The sequence below is a fragment of the Mustela erminea genome, chromosome 8 (assembly GCF_009829155.1).
Source record: "Mustela erminea isolate mMusErm1 chromosome 8, mMusErm1.Pri, whole genome shotgun sequence".
Lineage (NCBI taxonomy): Eukaryota > Metazoa > Chordata > Mammalia > Carnivora > Mustelidae > Mustela > Mustela erminea.
Window position 1 is genome coordinate 18,706,613 of NC_045621.1, and position 20,975 is coordinate 18,727,587.

Here is a 20,975-nt window from a genome sequence, read left to right on the forward strand (position 1 = left end):
GCGGACTTCAGTCGGGAGGTGGCGGCGGAAGGAGGAGGAGCCCCGACCGCGCTCTCTCCCGGCAGTGGCTGCGCGTCTCAGCGCTTGTCGGGTCCCCACCCCTTTTAAATAAGCCGGGCTGGTCACCGCCCTCACAGACTAGTTGGCTTGGGGGAGGCGGCGGCAGCGGCGCGGCGGCGGGGGTGCGGCCGGGGCCGGAGCCCTGCCCCGGGCCCGGCGGCTGGGCGGACCATCGGACAGCGGGCGAGGCCGCGCCTGCATGCGCGGCGCAGCCCCGGCGTAGCCCGGGGCTGCCGGTGCCGACCGCGCCATTGTTGGGGGAGGGGGTAGCTGCTGAGCGCGGCGGAGTCGGGGGCGAGTGAAGGCGTCGAGGAGTGGAGGCGCCCCATGGGGAACACCCTGACCTGTTGCGTGTCCCCCAATGCCAGCCCCAAGCTGGGCCGGCGCAAGGGGTCGGCGGTGCCCGACTACGAGTCTGAGATCTACGAGGCTGCGGCCGGGGACGCGGTGGCAGTAGCGCCGGCGCCTGCTGCCGCGGAGCCCGCCGAGTTGGATTTCGGAGCGGGCGAGGGCCACCACCTGCAGCACATCAGCGACCGGGAGATGCCTGAAGGTAAGGAGGAGGCGGGCACCTCTCGTCCCTCTCGGGGGCCGACACTCTCCGCTCTCGGGCGGTCCCCCGGGACGCAGCCGCCGCCTCGGGCGCCTTCCTGCCCGGAGCCGGCTTGCCCAGGGCTGGGCGCCGGGGATCAAGGCTGGCTCTGCCTGGCGTCCCCACCCCTTATTCTTTCCCCGTCGTGTCCGGCCAGTTGCTCTCCCTCTTCCCTGACCCGAACGTCGGTTCTTTCCCCTCTTCCCGTTTCCCAGCCGGGCCCGAGACCCCCCCAGGCGCAACTCCTTCCTGTTTGTCGGTCTACTTAACATCTCGGGGGACTTTTATAAAGACTTTTTATAAAGACTTTCTGGTATATTCTCTCCCCAAAATGTAAATCCCCCGTCCACCTCATCTCCCTGTGCTTACCGAAGCGAAGAAACCAGGTAAGAGCCTGATGGTATCCGTCCTCCCACCCGTTAAGGCACTGGACACGCGGGACAGTTCAGACGCATTGTTACGGATCTGTTATTGAAATTCACAGTACAGACTGGCCTGGGAGAGTCCGTGTGGTGTTCCTAAGTAGGCGGTTTTCAGCAGCCTCGGTGGAAGCTGCCTTCCTCTAGAATTTGAAGACGGACGGGAAGAAAATGATGGGAGGAAGGGTCTTGAAATAACTGTGAACGGTGCGGAACGTTACTGCCAGGGCTACCAGAAATACTTTTTATACCGAACGGAGAATCCGGGCAGTTCCCATTACTTTTAATTCCCACTTTGGCCCAAATAGGTCTTCAGCCCTACCTCAGTGACTTAACAGACTTCACTTACTTGTTGCCCGTTCTAAAAATGAGAGGCGGGTGGTTAATGAGACGATTGATTGGTCAAAAGTTTCCGGAGAGAGAAAAAAAAAAAAAAAACAAGCCATAAATTTAGACCTTAATTTGTAATATAAAGGTTTGGTAATTAAGATGTGTGTCATCCTGGGGTGCCAAGGTCGCTTAGTCGGTTAAGTGTCTGCCTTCGGCTCAGGTCAGGATTCCAGAGTCTTGGAATGGAGCCTCGCACCGGGCTCCCTGCTCAGCAGTGAGTCTGTTTCTCCCTCCTCCTCTGCCCCTCCGCCTGCTTGTGGGCTCGCTCTCTCTCTCTCTCTCCCATTCAAACAAACAAACAAATAAATAAATAAATAAAATATATTTTTTAAAAAGTGTCAGATCTTGCACAAGAATGTCTCCAAATCTCTCTTTCCTTCCTCCCCCGCTCCTGTCTATAGAATCGTGTTCAACTTTAAGAATGTTGGGGTAAAAGTTCTGACTAAACGGTTGGGGGAGGGGGGAGGGTAAAGAGGAAATGTTTGATTTTTGCCTCTGCAATTTTGGAAAGGGATGACTAGGTAAAGATAATTCTGAGTAACTGCCTGGCTCTTTAATGAAGTCTTATATCCTTTGAAGTAGAAAACATTGTATCATAAAGATGTTAAAGCCCCATTAGCCCATTTGTTTCATTTGAGTGCCCCAGCTTATTTCATTATTTCCTAGGGGAAATGTCTAGTTCTTTTTCTATGTAAACTTTAGGTGGGCTATTAATTTGAGTTATAATAATTAAGCCTGTGGATTTACCCATATGATGGGTATGGCTTTGTAACTGGAAAGCACTGCTTTTTCAGAATATTGAAGTGTTGTAAAAGAATGAGCAAATTATGTGAGTTCATTGTACTTTTAAACACAAAGCATGTAAATACTTGTGAAAACTTCCGCTCTTCTTGGTGCTGTAAGGTAAGCAAGCCTCTGAGTGATTTGTCAAAGTAGTTAGTAGATGGGTAGTGTTGGAAGAGAGACCAAATTTGGACCTTTTAATAATTCTTTGAAGATTTTGTGACACATCTTCATGGCTGTCTGATTTGGCCCTTCCAACTACACATAAGGGCATGCGTGTGTTCTCCCTGCATTGCTGATGGAGGAGAGATTCTGAGATGGGCAATGACTGTAACATAGCAGCTGAACAGAAGAAACTGACATGGAAGGGATGGATTGCCACTCAGTTCTTGGGGTGCCTAAAAACCTCTTTAGAATGCTTCTGTTATTATTTATCCATGCGATAGGCCTGTCTCCGCTTAGCTTGATGATTTCCATTCAGAGTTTCTTGTTCGCAATTCAGAAGCAACTTTACCTCTCCCTTCCATGTCTGTAATTATTACAGTAGATAAGACTAAAAGAAGTCATGATATAGCCTAGATTAACCAGTCGGGTAAACGGGTTGATGCATTTAAAAGAGTTTGTTCTGGTGATCTCGAATTAAAGCCAAGAATTCCCTGGACAGAGGAACAGTAAGAAAAGCTGATAAGGTAAGTTACCCAGTATTAAGCATAGGACTATAAGGAGTGTTAAACCAGAAAAGTTAAAAAAAAAAAAAAAGTTCGTGAATATACAATTTACCTTTTATATTTAACATAGTTAAAATTCATTTTAGTTTGTCTTAATTTTCTTTGATGTTCAATAAAATGATAAGAGAACCCTCAATTTCAGCATTTGCCTATTAGGTTTCCATAGAAACAGGGTCAGAACACCAACTATGAAGTGCAGGCACATTGAAAGTTTGCTTTTAATGTCTCTATTTCAGACAGTTTTTACAGGGGAACTAAGAAATAACTACTTAAATAGAGAACATTTTGGCTTTTCCATGATGAAGTATTTAATTGGTTCCTTTCTTAGACAGAAACCTCCATAAATAATGTTGTGCCTTGTTTTTCTGAAACATTTCAACATTTAACATTGAAACATTGAAGTTTAACATTGAAACATTTGCAAGCCATTTCAAAGAGATATTCCTAAGAACCTAGTGTAGATTTCAGATAGACTCAAAAGAATTTTTCTACTACCTTACCTTTATCTAACAGTGGATCCACAATAACTGGTGGTAGTATCAATAACACTAAATAAGACAGTAAAGTCCTATTATCCGAGCTTATATTACTTATCAACTTTTCATACAGCCTTTTATGTTCCAACCTTACAGTCTTCACTAATTGGCTGGCCAAAAGTTCTCTCTCAAGTGACCCCTTCTTCCCCCTTCCCCTGAAGAGTGAGTGAGGAAAGAATTGTCAATCTGATGTGGAAAAACCTCTGAGCAACACAGCTTTCCTCTTTCCAATAGCTATTGTAAACAAATTATTTTTTTTTTTATGACAATAGGCATTTGCTGTAAAATATTTAGAAAATACAAAAAAGGGGCACCTGGGTGGCTCAGTGGGTTAAAGCCTCTGCCTTCAGCTCAGGTCATGATCCCAGGGTCCTGGGGTCGGGCTTCCCGCTCAGCAGGAAGCCTGCTTCCCCCTCTCTCTCAGCCTGCCTCTCTGCCTACTTGTGATTTCTGTCAAATAAAATCTTAAATATATATATATATATATATATATACAAAAAAGTCATTCACTTAGAATATCCAGAACTTTTATTAATGTTTTAGTGTTTCTTATTCCTAAACCTTTCATATGTATATAAACATTTGTTAATTTTATTTTGTTAATTTTACAAAAATGAGATAACTTCATGTGCCACTTTATAGCTTTATTATTTTTTTTTAAATTTATAATATTTGACAGACAGATCACAAGTAGGCAGGCAGGCAGAGAGAGAGGAGGATGCAGGCTCCCCGAGGAGCAGAGAGCCCTATACAGGACTCGATCCCTCCATATAGCTTTTTGTTTTAAAGAGAAATAATGACATAAAGTTCCTGGAACTGTGCTCGACCCCCAGAGAGCACTCAGGATATATTTCCATGGAGCTGCACATAGCTCTACCACATGCCTTTTAATAACTGTTTAGTGTATCTTTGAATGGTTGGAGCACCACTCATTTACCTACCCTTTATGGTTGGGCATCTCTTATAGTAAAATAGAACACAATCCCATTATCATGCTTTATTCTGGGGACACGGATAAAAACTGCTGCATTGTACTTGAGAATTCAGATGGTATTCTTTGTCTTGTGTCTTGGTCTTTTTGTAGGTAAAGTACTTTAACATTAAATGTTCTTATACCAAATTGAAGTTATTGTTGGTTTTTCACTGGATGTTAGAATTCCTCCTTGAGATTTTTGTGGTTCTTTGTAGACTGTCTTGTGTCTTTAATTCGAAATAACTACTACTCCAAGAGATCTGAAAGTCATGCCGGTCTAAGATGACTTCTCCAAAGAAGCATTAGAAGAAATCTTAGTTGGGGAAATTGGGAGAAGCTTAACTGGATTTGGGCACACTGAAACAGAGATTTTTTTAGGCATTGTTCCAGATGCAGGACAGACATAAACAGGGCAAAGCCTATAACCTTAACTTCTTAGATGCTAGAGGAACCTAGGGTTAGACAGCACATGAATATTGAAAGAACCTCAGATAGTGAAGTGGTGAAAGAAGGTCAGGGATTGGAGGAGGCCAGGTTTACACGAAGTGGTGTAAGACTGCTGCTTTCAAGTGACAAGTGTACAGCCCTTAAAGTGAGACGGAGCTATGGGAGGATATGGGAGAAGATGCTTCCGATCACTTCCTCACGTGGGAATATGCTGGTGCAGGCAAAGACAGGAAGACACCGGGATGGAAGCCGCAGGGTGAGAGGGATGCCAGCAGGAACGTGGTAGATTCAGACCTTTAGAATACTGGGGCTTCACAAAAAATTGAGATCTTAGTTTAGTTGTAATGGGAAACTTTTGGAGGATTATATAAAGGGGAATGACATTAATTCTTTAAAAACAAACAAACAAGACTAGCCACTGTGTGAGCATGTGTAACATAGGCCTGGATGGAAGCAGGGAGACCAGGTAGAAGTCTGGTTCCAGTAGTTCAGGTGGGAGGCAAGAGGAGACTGAACTGAAAAACAATACAGGCCTAAAATACAGAGTGACTTACAACAAAGATATGAAGCGCAAGCCACAGAACAAGAAATGCAGATGACCCTTAAACGTGTCTTCATGCACAGGGGAAATGCAAAATAAAGCTATACTGTAGTTTCTCTCCTATTGGGAGAAAATCCACTGATACCACATTCTTTGGTGAGACTGTGAAGAAACAGTTACATTCGTACTTTGCTGTTGGAAATGCAAAATGGTCTGACCCCATAAAGGGGAAATCGGCCCAATCTCACAACATTGCAGATAGATTTAACCCAGAAGTCCTACCCCGAGGAATTTATTCTGAAGATATACCCCACAAGTATGAAATCACATATTCACACAGTTTATGTTGCAATATTTTCAAGAGCAGAGTATTAGAAATAACTATTAAGTGTCCAGTAAGAAGCTGGTAAAATCAACTGGTACCTCCACATAGTGGAGAGCTACGCAGCTGTAAAGAAGAGCAAGGTCCTCACTGCTGTGCAGTGATCTCTAGGTTACATTACATGGAAGAAGCAAGGAGAGGACACACAGTGATCTGCATGACAGAAGCAGGAGAACTAGATATTTAAACCAAAATCACTGAGAAATTCTTAATGCTTGTGTGACTTTGAGTCCTTTCCCTTTAGTGTTCGCCAAAGCACATATTCGCTTGAGGTGATATTGGCTGAGAGTAAAGAGTGGACATTTCATGCACTTTACAATGAAATGCTGAATGTTCAGTTTTTGCTTCTGAGTTCGCTTGTGAAAGCTTTTTTTGGTCATTTATTGTGCTTTATATGTTAACATAGATGGCTCTTGCATTTCTTTCCATCCTCACGAACAATGCTCTGTGTTACATAGTATAAAAATTAAATGTTTTACACATGAGAAGATGGGCTCTGAGGGGTATAAACTGAGTTGTTCAAGTTTTGAAAATGAGATGATAGATCAGGGATATAAATCACAGATATATGGCATACTGTGGTAGAATTTATTGAATGATTTATCATGTGGGCTACTTTGGATACTACTATTTTCCCTTACCGTTTGTGTGTGTGTGTTAAAGTACTTAGGTTTTAGAATTAAAATATTAACATTGCCCAGTGTGAAATGAAATAAAGGTAACTCGCAGCCCAGAAATGTTCTCTGACATTCAAGAAACTGAGCAAAAATACTCCTTAGAAGTGTGTAACGGAAAAAAGACGTACTTCACTACGAAATGGCAGGACTGAGAACCAAGGTAGATTCAGGTACAGAAGTGGTTTAGAAGCCAGAGGTAGGAAGCAGAAGAATTAGGAATTACCTGGAAGGTGTGGACTCAGGGATAAAATCAGGGTAATTTTAAGACTTGAGATATTTGTGTTAATGGGCCATAAAATGAGCACGGTACGGTGTAAGGATGACAGCATAGTTCAGTAGGTGCCGGAAGCCTTAAGTGAACAGGTGCCCAGCAGCTGGCCCAGAAAAACTGCTGACATCTTCTATTTAATTGGAATATATTGAAATCAATATATTGAAACAATCTCCTTGTGGAACACACTGCTTTGACACTTTCTTGGTCACTTCCTTCTTTCCCTAATATTTTGACAAGGAAAAATCATTTACTACACTTATAGTTGCATAATTTTACACATTTGGCCTTTAATAATGCATTTCATTTATTCTAAGTTGCTTGTATTTTCACATTTTTAACATCTCTGCATCTTATAACTGGTAGAATCTTTGATTGGGGGAAAGCAATATTGGATGTCAATAGTTTTATAGATTTCCTCTGTATTTACGTTAAGATCCAAGTTTAATTTTTTTTTTTGAAGTCCTACTTTCCTACATTAACCTGTCATGCTGTCAAGTTAAGTTGCAATTTAAATTGATTTTTTAAAAAAAGTGATGGGTCTTAAAATACAATTTGAATCATAGCTTCTAATCATGAACTCAGGAGTATTTCTCTTAGGTTAAAACATTCTTAGAGGTTTCCAAAAAAGTAATTTTGGGATAGAGTCACATACAAGATGTACAGTAATTTCATGCCATCTCTCTAAACCACTGTGTGTGCACACATGCCTATGTGCATGTTGGTGGGAGGTGGTAACGCTTCGCTTAATGGTTGGCAGTCTTTCTCTTTCATAGAGCAAATAGGGTAGTTCAGTTGTCTTAGGTTCTTGAGAAAACAGTAAAGGACAGTGCAGAAATACTGTGTGTGTGCGCATCTGAGTTTAATATCTAAAGGCTTAAGTATCCATTCTATAAAATAGCAATGTAGTTTTTGTCATTAGCAAAAAGTGCAAGTTATATAGAAATTGTCATAGGCTAGAGACAGAAGATTATTATTTTCTGAAAACCTCATACAAACTGAGAACATTTTAGGGTCCTTGTAATTATAGTACATATAATACATACATGTGATAGGCATCTCACCAAAGTGGAAATAATACTGTTAACTATGGGTGAAATAGTTAAATTGTATAATCAGAAGTGCAAATTAGAGACAGTGAACTTCTTCATTTATATCAGTAGGAATTTTTTTCTTTCAGGTATCAGAAGTCAGGGTGGGAGTGAAAACTGGTACAGTTGATAGCATTACACACTAGAATGCTCCCACCTTTTTAATAAGAAAGCAGCTTTGTATTATACATTGAGTCATGACAACTATTTAACCTTATGGTCTAGTCATCCCATTTTGGAGATCTTTCCTAAGGAGATAGACAAAAAACTATGTATATGAAGATTTTCCTCATAAGAATAGATGTTTGTAAGCAACCTGAACCCTAAAAATATGTGATTGACTAAAGTATGGGAATAACACTTGGTAGGCCATTGTGTATCCATTAAATAGTAAATATATTCGAATGGGGTTGAGATTGCTTGTCAGGAAAAAAGTAGGACATAAATGGAGCTATTTTTTTAAGGGTAAGTAACAAGGTAATGGTTGTGAGTTAAGTAATTTTTAAACAAAGTATTATTTTGGTTCTTGCAAATTTTTGTTCATGATAGGATATTTGTTAAAGGAAGGAGCAAATGACTTTAACTGTTTGCACCTATAATGTGATCCTCAGTACTTCTGATTAACCTAGTCTCTTTCATTTACAAGTTAATATCTAAAAATTAAAAAATATATATATTGCTTCTATAACCAGAGTTCATGGAGTAAATTGGTTACTACTTGACCCAGGAATTAAATGGCCTTTCTCAGTTCTGCTCTCCTCTGTTGATACATCCTAGAAAGGCTTCCATCATGCTCAACCCTCCCCTACCCCCCGTGATGGCAAAGGAAGCCTGGGGAAGCTCCAGACAGTAGCCAAGAATCTACAGCTCTGCCTCTTTTTTTTTTTTTCCTCTCTCTTTTTAAAAAAGTATTTATTTATGTATAGAAACAGCGTGAGTGGGGGGAGGGGCAAAGGGAGAGGGAGAGAGAATCTCAAGCAGACACTGTGCTGAATGGGGAGCCTGAAGCAGAGCTCAGTCTCATGACCCTGAGATCAAGACCTGAGCTGAAATTAGGGAGTCAAATGCCTAACCAACTGAGCCACCCAGGCGCCCCAGCTCTGCCTCTCTCAGTGGTTCTTGGGAAGTCCCAGGGCAGCAGTAGCTGGCCCAGCCTAAATGGAGTAGGGGCAGTGCCAATTTCCTTCTTATCACTTGGGCTCATTTTGTACTTTTTCTGCATATTGATATTTCTTTTACCCAAGGCCTCTTGATTTTTAATATTTAGATCCTTAGTAGCATATCTTGGTTTGGGAAGGTGTGTGTGTGTGTGTGTGTGTGTGTGTGTGTGTGAGAGAGAGAGAGAGAGAGATCCCTAGAATTCCCACTGAAAAGTGTTAATTAAACTTCTTTTGTGCCATAGGCACTGATAGGTAGTATGTTTATTTCTACAAACATTTCTGCTTATTTTCTAGATTCACATGTGATATATTTACTTTTTTTTTTTTGTAAGAAGTTGGTCATGAACGCTTTCGAAAGCCTTAGGTTAGAGGCAGCCGTGAAAGTCTTTGTCACTTTGAGCACAGCTGAATTCATTGATTTTCCAAATAACTAACATTGTCTTATTTTTCAAATATGTGGAAAAAAAGTTTAATTTTTATGTATGGTTCTTTTACATAAAAATGTTGAATAGAATAGTTTCTCCAAAAGCAGTCAAACAGACTTCAAATTCAGTGAAGGAATTTCCATGAAGAACAAAGCTATGTTTAGCTATGTAAATTTCTAGTGCTGGCAGTACCATTAAAATGGATGGTTCAGATTCCTGTTAAACCAAGAAGTCCGAAATGGTGATTGTGAAAGATTCTATTGGAGGAAAAAATGATTCTAGGTAGATAAGTTTGTGAAATGCTGAATTAGACATTATTCACTATATGACTGATTTTTTTTTTTTTTTAAGATTTTATTTTGTCCGAGAGAGAGCACTGTCAGGCAGAGGCAGAGAGAAGCAAGCTCCCTGCTGAGCGAGGAGCCTGATGTGGGACAAGACTGATTAGTTTTTTGGTTTTTTTTTAAGATTTTATTTATTTATTTGAGAGAGAGAGATCACAAGTAGAGAGGCAGGCAGAGAGAGAGGAGGAAGCAGGCTCCCCGCTGAGCAGGAAGCCTAATGAGGGACTCGATCCCAGGACCCTGAGATCATGACCTGAGCCACCCAGGCGTCCCAAGACTGATTAGGTTTTAAGGGACATTTTGATTCTCTAAGAGCCAGGGAAGCCAGGGATACTATTTTCTATTAGACTGCCAACACGCCTTTAAAAAACAGAACAATTGTTATGTGGTTTGGGGAATACTAGACTTATCCATTACTCTCTCAGGATCTTGGTCCGGTTTCTTACACGATTGGCTAAGTACTTTGGGATGGACCTTGCTGAGGAGTGTCATATGGTGTTTTTTGTTTTTTTTTTTTTTTTTCAGAGAATTTTGAGTGGTTCTTAACAAAGGTTGTTGCAATATGAAAGTCATTTGTTTGATAGAAGTATCAGACTGTCTTGTCAAAAACAGTGAAGTAGCCCAAAAATATATTTCAGAGCTAACAGAGCTTAAAAAGAACAAAGATTATATGCAACCAGACAAAAACCTATTTCTGCATTTCCTAGTTCTTGCTCAGACTGCTTTGCTTATCAGACTGTCACTAAACATCTTGAGGAAATGCAGAAACCATTTTGTTTGGAATCTTAGACACACCAGAGGTGTTTCACTTTTTTTTTAAATGATAATTTTATTATCACATATAGTGGCAAACCCTCTTTTATGAAAGTTCAAGTACCTGCTTTGTATTCTTGTGTAAATAGAGAATTTCCCACCTTGGTACAAGGTGTGGACTACAGGCAGACATACCTTTACATAGGTATAGACAAAATTTTTTACAAGTAGCCCCATGATCTGGCCCAAAAAGTACTCTTATTGAAACCCCAAATTAATCATGCAGCATGGATGGAGGAAGCAGGAGTTTTACTTTGGAAATTGAGAGCAAAAGTTAAAAATTACTTGCTATTATGGAAGTGTACCTGTAGAATAGAACATTGAACTTTCATACAGTTTTTTAAAAATCTGCCATGGTGGATAGTCCCCCATATAAACCACAGCAAACTAAATGAGTTCATTTGTTGAATGGAGTTAGAATTAGCTATTTGATTGTCTAAAGAATATTTGCTTGCCAAAAGCAACTTGTTTGGTTTTGACATATTTGGTATATTGAGCTGGTATCTGACAGTAATAGCCACAACATAACTTGCTTTTTGAGACTGTTTCTGGAATATGCCAGTAATATCAGCTTAAAGGGTGGTGACAGGATTTTTAATAGTTAAGTAGGAGGGGGAAGGCACAAATAAAATTCCATCCAAAAGTTGCATAGATTATTTAGGTGCAGGTTAAAAAAAAGTTTAAGACACAGCTTGGTTTTATTCCACATATGTGAAGAGATTCTACAATTTTGCAGTTTCCCAGTATAATTTTATATTGTTGCCTTTACTGAAACTGGCTTTTTGTCATTACTAAAAACTCTTCCCAACACTGCTAAGTGATTAAAATTGATGCGTAGCTATTTTTAAAATCATGTATTTTTCTACTCAAATTGTCACACCTTTTTCTCTTCTTCCTATACAGAGTTAGCTTTGGAATCAAACCCTTCTGACCATCCAAGGGCAAGCACAATTTTCCTGAGCAAATCTCAAACGGATGGTAAGACAGTGTTTTTCCCCCTCTGAGAAAAAGATTGTTTTTGTTTTGTGTATTATAGAAAGCCCCTAAAAGAGCTTGTACGTTGGTTTAAGTGTTTCACTCTTTCATGTATTCATTTCTTATTATGATATCTGATGATATATTCTCCTTTCCTTGTTACGGATTTAGCTAGCAGGAACGGAGACTCTGTGTACACATTTTGCCACCTCTTTTACCAACTTTTATCAACTTATCACTTGTGACCACATGCTTTAGATATTGTCTGATTCTCCGTACTGCCTTGTCCTTTAACCCCTGACTCCAAAGAACAACGGTTTTCAAGATGAGTGATAGGATTTAGGCCCCAGTTAAGTTTTCATTTAACAAATTAAAAAAAAAAAAAAAAGTTTGTTAACTTACGGGGATTAAATCTGTGATTCTGGCCCCATTTTACACCAGCCTCAACCAACAAGCCTATCTCATATCCACATTTATTCTACTCAGAACTTCTGAGCTATTCAAAATTTTCTCATCCTAATGTAGTGGTGTGCCCAGATACATGGGAACAAACATGGCCTGTGGGGTTTCCTAGAAGGTTAGAGACTAGTATACATTGCCTGTGTCCTTGATGTATGATGAGAATCAGAACTGTAGAGTTTTAGCACTCCTGCTTGCATGCTTATTTTCCTTAATGTAATGTTAAATCCTTTTTTATTCGAACTAAGACCATACATGACCAAGTTTTTCAGATGATTATGACAGCAGGAATTTAAAAAGTGAGGGCTCCATAATATTTGAAGTATGCGGCACGATAAAAAATGGGGGATTTTAACCTGCATTTTCATAGAGTATGTACATAGCCTGACTTAAGCAGATCACTTCTGGTTAGGATTGCTGTATTTCTCTGTTTCTTCCACATGTAGAGACAGTGTGTGGAGACAGTAAAAGCAAAGCTTTCTCATGTCTCTTTCTCCTGAGTCATAAGGAATGTGTGCCTATGATGTCACCCCACATTAAAGGAGGCAGTGTGGGAAACGAACAAACAAAAAATGGGGTCCAAGACCCTCATTGGAGCTTTTATTCTTCGTCTAGTCTTTTTTAGAGCAAAGTGATTTTGTGTGCTGTAGATAACAATCGGTTAGGTTAACACACTTATCAAAATATAAATTTAAGATAGATACTTTCCAGTTGTGTAATGGCCCATTTATTTTTTTAGCAAGGTATTCTAGTAGATCACCAATAAGTGCTTTAGGATGCTTCCAGAATACTGATGTATCTAGAAATTAGTGCCTGGCCAGAAACTGATTCTTAGAGCTGTCGGATCCTGGTAATTAAAGTAAGTTGTATATAAATATAGAATTAGAAAATACTATGTAGTGGTTCAGATATTCAACAGGTAATCATTTTTATTAGTTAAATTTTCACCTGGCCTAGTTTGCTTTGTCCTTTTCTTTTGTACATGGGGAGCCTTTTGTTTGTACCTGACACAGAAAATCTGTTAGGTCAAAAAGTAAAACTAAGTTTTTAGATTTTATTTTATAGGATTCGTCTTGCTAGGTAATTTAAATTATAAATTTTGTTGGAAATTATATTTTTAAAATGGAATTTCACCTCATTTTGTGCATTGGTAATCTGTCAGATGAGTAGCAACTACTTTTACTTTTCTGTGGCATTTGTATCAGAATTGATCAGTTAATTTTTTTTATTCTTAGTGCGAGAAAAGAGGAAGAGCAACCATTTAAACCATGTAAGTAAACAGTTGAAAAGTTAAGTAAGAAATTAATAGTTTGAATTAAAAGTATGTATGTCATTATTCCCCAAAAATATAATGGATCCCATACTGTTAGCCCTGTAAGGACCTCTTTTTGTAGATTTTCCGAAATCTCTTCTATTTTCCTCGTTACCAAACGTATTCTAGAAAGTCTTTGGCTTAGTAGTGCCCATTTTTTAAGGGTTCTGACATTTAACTTAAATTTCAGTAACATAGCTATGGTATAAAGTTCTGCCTTCATTTTTTAATCTTATTTTTTAACCAAAGTAACAAAAATGTAATAACTACGTTAATTTTTAGCACTCTCAACTTCCTATTGTGCCAGATGCAAGCTTAGCTTCGTCCTTCACCATGGCCTTTTTGCCCCTGCCGCTAGTCCCTCAACCTGCATCACGGTTTTTATCAGAATCAAAGTGTATGTTGTTATGACTGTGCAAATGTTGTTCCCTGCTGAGCCATGTAGTTCTCTGCCTGTGCCTTCTCCTGTATACACCTCATTCTTTGTCTTGAGTATTTCTGAGACCTGAGCACTTCTGCACTTCTCCAGGGTAATCCGGGCCCCATTTTCCTAGCCAACATGATCTCACACGGCCAAATGCTGTGAGGAGCTCCCTGGCGGGTCTTTCTGCTTTCACGTTCTTCCTTTTTTGTGTGGAATTAATTTCCTGACACTATTCACTTGCTGATTTTCTAATAGCTAATTTTCCCCCCAAATGTTGTAACAGTTGTCACATGTCCATCAGAAATATTTTTCGTTTACTAAAACACATCTGTTCTGTTTTTTTCTTGGAGACTGGCTTTTGTTGTTCTATTCCAGTAGAGTAGACTGGTTTTCACTAGGTTGGCTCTGTGTCTGTTTTCCTGGTATATCTCCTTGAAGTCATCTGGGATCTCACATAACTGCTGTCCTGTGTTGGATCCCCTATGTCCTAGATTCTCTGTTTCCCCTTGTCTTGTTACAGGCCCTTGTTTTACTGGAGCACATTTTTCTGGGAATAGGCAGAAGTTTTTAGAGATCTAGCTTCTCTGAAACTATTTGATATTTGATAAAGTATAGAATTCTATAGAAATTAATTTTTGCAGTTCTATAGACATTTCTTTATTGTCTTCTCATTTAAAGTGTTGCTCATAAATCTGTTGACATTGTATGATACATTGTACATTACCAATTTTAGTCATTGTTCCCCCATCCCTTCTTTCTCTGAAACCTTCTAGTACCTTCTCTATCCCTGAGATTCTGAAATTTCATAATATGGTTTGATATGGACCTTTTCATTTTGTTGGGGCAAGTAAGTCTGCAGACCATCTCTCTTTCTAATGAGTGTCTGTGTGTGTGTGTGTGTGTGTGTGTGTGTGTGTGTGTTATTCAGATGTTGGACCTCTTGAACCAGTATTCCCGCACAGATCTCTAATTTTTTTCCTATTTTCCATTTTGTCTTGTTGTCCTACTTCCTGGGGACTTCCTTGACTTTATGCTCTAACCCTTCTCCTATTGAATACTGAGCTTTATCTATCTTATTTTTAATTTATAGAGTTCTCTTATAGTCTCTCGTTATTTATAGCATCTGGTTCTTTCATGAATGCGTTTTCTCATCTTAGGGTTTTTAAGAATTTTTGCACTTTTCATTTGCTTCTTAATTTTATCATTCCCATCAATTTCTTTTCCCGTTCTGATCTCTCTTATTTGTCAGAGGCTTCTCTCAAATATGGAGTGGTCTCTGCCCGTGTCTGTGATCTCACTGGAAGTACTATGCGTGAGCAGGACTTGTTCACGGATGGGCCTCACTGTGGGCGTCTGGGGGCTGAGTCTCTGAATTCTGAGCCTGCCTTGGGTTCTGTAAGACAAACTGGCTTTCTTGTTGCCGTTCCAGCCTCTGTGCTTTTCTGTTCTGCCGTGTCAGTCGCCACTCCTTTGGTCTTTTCACCTTTCAAACGTTAAAAAGCACCTGCTATTTATCCTGTGTTGTATATATCCTCTGAAAGGAGAGGAAGTAGATTTGTGATCAGTCCGCCATGTTTTTAAGTCAAACTTAGAACGTGTTTTGAAAGTATATATTTAAGTTTAAAGTTTTAATTCAGTATAATTAATGATACTAATTCAGGCAGTATTTTCCAGTTATCCTCATAATTAGCATACAACACTTTTCTCCTAATGCCTGGATTAAGAATTCAGACCACACACCCTGTCATATTGTCCCATTAATGCACAACATAGATGAAGCAGTTTTCATTAATGCATAGTGTTGGACATTTTAAAGTTGTCTTGTGAAAAAGACAACTTGTGCTGTGAAAATGAGAGACCCACAAGTGAACTTTAGCAGTAGGCACAATGGGCAGGTCAGTGGCTGGGGCCTGGATTTCAACAGGTACTTGGCCTTTGATGGTAAGGCTTGGATTGTGATTTCCTAGACTTCTAAGTGTGATTATTTTTTAGTCTTTGCCATTGAATCCTAAGTGTGTGAAATAACCTTTGTTGTAAAGATTATAAAAGTCCACCTATTCCGTTAGTGCTCAATGAGTGAAAATAAACACTGCCTTTGTCTCTGTCTATTCTAGTAACAACTGAAATATCTATGAACACTAAACTGCCAATACTGCTGTTTTTTGCTATTTGATTTTTTAAGTATTTGCTTTTTATGACCCTGTGCTTGTCAGTGTTGTTTATTGAGGCTGTAAGCCAGTGATGGTAAGCCTTTAACCATAAAAGACAATTGTCTTTAAATCTCGGCTAATTTTAAGCTAATAAATAATTATAGCTTGGTATATCCAGGCATTGTTCATTGGCTTAATTCTGCCACCCTCTAGTTGAATACTAGATCTTACTGAATACTGAAAAGTAGGCCTGAACTGATAGGGAAGTGTTCAGTGTATCTTTGGTTGGATCTAGCCAGTACACTGTAAGTTGCTGATTCACTAACCCCCCATATGGCTGTAAGACTACATCTAATTAAAATTTTTAAATGTTTCACACTAATATTTTCAAAGGCAAGCCAAAATATATTCATACTAGAAAAAAAATTAATGAGGAAAGCGGGAATAAATATAACCCAAAGCTTTACCAACGGATCTATATTTTGGTGCATTTTCTTTCTATTCTTTTTATGGCTCCTCAGTATAGGTTTTGGTCAGCATTGACTTTTATTATTATGTAATATACACCATAGTATACCCTACTAGTAGTGGCCTTAAAGAACTTTCTTTCATTTAGAGTAAAAGTATTTAAATGAATTAATTTTCGTTTTACATGCTGTATTTATTGAGATTCTTAAAATACGTATTGACTGAATAGCTTTAAAGAACATGACAGTGTTACATATAGTTGAACATTTCTGGCTTGAAGCAGAATTTAGTGATACTTTTCAAAAACAGAAGGTCTAGAACTTTTTGTTAGTAAGAGGTAAATGACTTTGTAGGAAAACATCTGAAACAGGCAATGTGTTTTTATATATCATGTGGATATTTCAGATTATTGGCTACTGGCAGCTTTTAAATGCTCCGTATTTTAAAAAGTAAACTAGATTTTTTTTTCCCCTGCCCCATTTGTCGTTTATTTGAGGGGGATGCTGACAGAGTGTGACAGCATGGCGAATGCTATTTTATATTGATAAGAGGAAGGAAGGCTCATCTGAATTAGTTTAAAAAAAAAAAGGAAAGAAAGAAAGAAAAAGAAAAAAAAACCACAACAAACCAAGATTAAAATTGTTGGCATTCTTTGGTATCGAATGCTGCTATTACTTTTAACTACTTAGAGTGACTGGGATTTGTTTATTGGTCTCACATAGTTTAGGCTACTTCAGTATTTGACTGTTGCTATATACTTGGGCTCAGGCTCTTCACAGATAAATGGATACTTCTAAAGTGTTTTAAAGATGGTTATTCTATGGAGGGTCTCCAAAAGTTCATTGTCACCTCTTGGACACTACTGCAGATAAATCCTCATTAATTTGTAGTAAGATGTACCTTCCAGTTGTAACTGATTTTAGATAATTTGTCAGTTAATTGAACTCCTACTAATTGGTCCCAGAATCTGTGTTCATTAGCTGGAGGTGGGAGGAATAAGAGTCCGCCCTTCTCTAGAGAAGCTTACTTTTTTTTAGGAGGGGAGGGGACACCCTCCAGCAGTTGGTAGCATGTAACAAGTGGCAGATTAGATGTGTGAGCGTACAGAGAAAGAAGTTTTGTGGTGTGACTGCTGGCAAAGGTATCCTGGAGGTAGATAGGGTCAAGCTTTCTGGGACAAGGAGAAAGAAAAAGGCATTGTAGGCATAGAAAGCAGCATGAGGGAGGCAGGAAATTGTTGTGATGAATATCAAGTAACTCACAGAATAGAATTAATAAAATTTTTAAATGAATGGAAAGTCCTCTGAGGTTCTCACTTAAGTAATATGATAGCAGTCTTATTTAAACATGAAGTTAAAGTGAAGTTCTCATAAGCTGTTTTATCTGGTTTTTTTGGATGTGAGAGAATATTAATGCAGTACTCTCTTGCCCTCCGGATAAGGAACCTGAGGCCCAGAGACACCTACAGCCCCCTTAGCTTATTAATGATAGAGCAACCCTGGCACAGACAGCTTCTGACTCAAGAACATTTGTTTCATCACACTGTCTCCTGAACTGATACATTTATTATTGGCTTTCATTTTCTGCAATAAAATGTTCTTGCATCAATATTATATAAAGCATTACATTTCATTGTAGTAAATGAATAGCAAAAATAGAAAGTCTCAGCTGCTTTTCATAGTTTAGGGGGCAAAAAAACCACTGAAATCTTATTCTAAGCTCCTTACGTTAATATACAGGGAATTTATAATACGTGGTTGCCAGGTTTGATAATAGGTAATTTATCAAGGGCTGTAGTTTATAACCCATTCCTTAAATCCCATCTGGGAAGTTAGAGCATCCACTGTGTTTCCCATAGAGCTGCACAGGATAGCACACTCAAGCAGTTCATGAAGTGTAAGAAAAATCTTAATGCTTTATCGTTTGACATTTTAACCGAGGAAAAAACACACTTTTATAGGTTTAACTTACTGTGACATTTTCTTCTATTTCCCTTCCCCTTCAGGTATCTCCAGGGCAGCTTACTAAAAAGTATAGCTCATGCTCAACAATATTTCTAGATGACAGCACAGTCAGCCAGCCTAATCTTAGAACCACAATAAAATGGTGAGTACAACTAGGTTGCCAAGGGCTGAGTGACAGACGCCCCCCTCATGCTAAAAGCATCCTAGCCATACTTGATCTGATTTAAGTCATTTGATTGTCCTTTTCAGTAATCAGGTTAAGAAACTGGTGTCTATTTTATATTGCTTTCCAGGACCTCAGTCTGAATTATCAGTTTCCATTTTAATCTTAGAGTGCTTGGTAAAGGGAAAGCCAGTTAGCAAATAAAAAATCCCAGGAAAAGTATACCTCTTACTTAATACATTTCCGTTGTTAAGACATTGTTAAACATAAGGAGGAGATGGAGAGGCGCTTTTTATTGGATGTTTCTAGAAAGAAGTATTTCTTTATGAGTTACAGGCCTTAAACAATGTATACTACTTTAGAAGCTACTCTTGAAAGAAAGAACAGTTTGTCCCCTACTGGCACCAGAGTGTATCTGCATTTAAATTTAATTGAATTTTTGTCAGATTTTCCCCATGATTCATTTTTTTTCTCCCTCTGCACTATTGCTGTAAGAAAATTAACTTCTCCTTCTTATCTCCCAAAGAGGGGGAAAATGTACCAAGTCAATCTTGAGCAAATTCTCAAGCTTAATTTCTTTATGGATGAAATTTTACTCAACTGAAAATTATAATTTAATAAATGTAGTTAATTTTAACTTTATATATGTGTATCAATATAGAAATATATCTCTAGGACATATATCAGTCCATATATAAGAAAACCACAGCAGAGAACAATGAAAGAGATGCTTTTGGAAACATAGCTGTGGTCAGGTTTATACAATAAACATGAACAGTGTTACGATGATGGAAACTTAATTTCCAGGAGCACCTTATAATCCACAATTAGGGTTGCACTTTTAGAACACCCCAAGATGAACCTTTCAAGCTTATTTAAGGAAGAGGATAAGCCCAAAACTGGATATGCAGAGCTTCCTGACTTCATCGAAATTGGCCAAAGAACATTATTAACATCTCTTTGGGACATGAGTGTTGATTTTCCAGAAGACAGTTTAGAACACTACTTCAAAATATTGATATTCTCCTCTTGAATTTTATTTTTCAGTCTTAGAAACAACTGGCTTGTAAACTTTATTTTGTTTCTTATGTACCAGCTTTGTCAGCTAATTAAACTATCGGTAACTTCTACTTAATTAAAAACAACAAGTTTACAGTCATTATAACAGCAGAGATCAAATCTGTATTTCAGCAAAAACTGAGCGTCAAAAGTCTAAAGTCCTGAGCTTTGGCACCTAACAAGTAATCACTAAGTGTTTTTATTCAGCCAAGACACTAAATCCATTTGTAAAAAACAAAACAAAACTCTACTTTGGCTAGAGTCCCCAGCTTTTGACTACAGAAGATTCTAATATTTTGGTACATAATTCAAAAGTGGTTTTAAAGATTAACCTTGCTCAGACAAGTAGTTTTCATGCTTGTTTTTCCCTACTTGGCCTAATTTGTAGAAGTACAGTAAATTTAATTTGCTTTCATTAAGTTTTAAAAATAATTCAGTGCATTTATTGATGAAATAAATGTTTACTGAGAAAACTAATAGGGCAAATTGGTTTTTAGGAATGATTTTGAAAAATGTTTACATTGGGGTAGTGCATTGTTCTCAGTGGGGGGGGGCATATTAGAATCACTTGTGCAACTTTTTTTCAAAAATCTGTTTCAAAATACATGCATTACCCTCTCCCCTACCACACTCTCACAAGCCTTTTGATAGGCTGAGGAAGGATACAAGGCATAAATGAATGAATGAAAGCATCCCAGAAGGATTCATTCATTCCCAGATTTTGTTGCACGTTGCAGTCACCTGGGGAACTTTAAAAGCCAATCTGATGCCCAAGTCATACCCAGTGTCAGTGAAATTAGACCCATCTGGAGGTGGAAGCCAAGCAGTTTTTAAAAGCTCCTCAGGCAATCCAGTGTGCAGCCAAGCTTGGAGAGAACCGCTGCCTGGTTAGAGTGTGGGAGAATGAGACCCGCTGCTGACCATCTGTGGGACCTTGGGCAAGTCAGTTTTAAGCCTTGGTTCCTTGTGTGTAAGATGAGTTGTTTAATTAAATGCTAAGGCTTCATGGTCCTTTTCAGCATAGAACTTTGAATTCTGTGATTTTAAAATCAAGTTGAAGATGAAACTGTTTGAAGCACTATAGAAGTATCCATTTTATTATCCTAATAGCATGTTAGGCCTTTTTACAAGTGCTTGTATTCTATAGACCTAATTCTAAAATTCAGATTTGCCTTCCCTCAATTGTTTTGAGCTTCATTTTAGACATTTTGAGGGCAAAGGGAAGCATATAACTTAACTAAGAGAACCCCTTTGTTGCCTGTACAAAACATCTGTGAGTAACTTAGGAATATAGTAACTTAAAGAGTGTCTGAGGACTTATATCTATCTGTTCATTAATATTTAATTTGGAAATACCTGTCATTAAATA

General features: G+C 38.7%; 1 protein-coding gene across 2 annotated transcripts in view; it reads left to right on the forward strand.

Moving 5' to 3' along the window:
• Positions 1–20,975, forward strand: part of CCNYL1 (cyclin Y like 1) — a 36,839-nt gene continuing 15,864 nt past the window's right edge. The window contains exons 1-4 of one of the 2 annotated variants that reach the window (XM_032354596.1): positions 2–613; positions 11,536–11,610; positions 13,302–13,336; positions 18,426–18,526. In XM_032354596.1, coding sequence (XP_032210487.1) covers positions 388–613; positions 11,536–11,610; positions 13,302–13,336; positions 18,426–18,526 — 437 coding nt within the window. In that variant the 5' untranslated portion in view covers positions 2–387. Of the gene's footprint in view, positions 614–11,535; positions 11,611–13,301; positions 13,337–18,425; positions 18,527–20,975 lie in introns of both variants that reach the window. The other variant, XM_032354597.1, reaches the window with a different exon arrangement.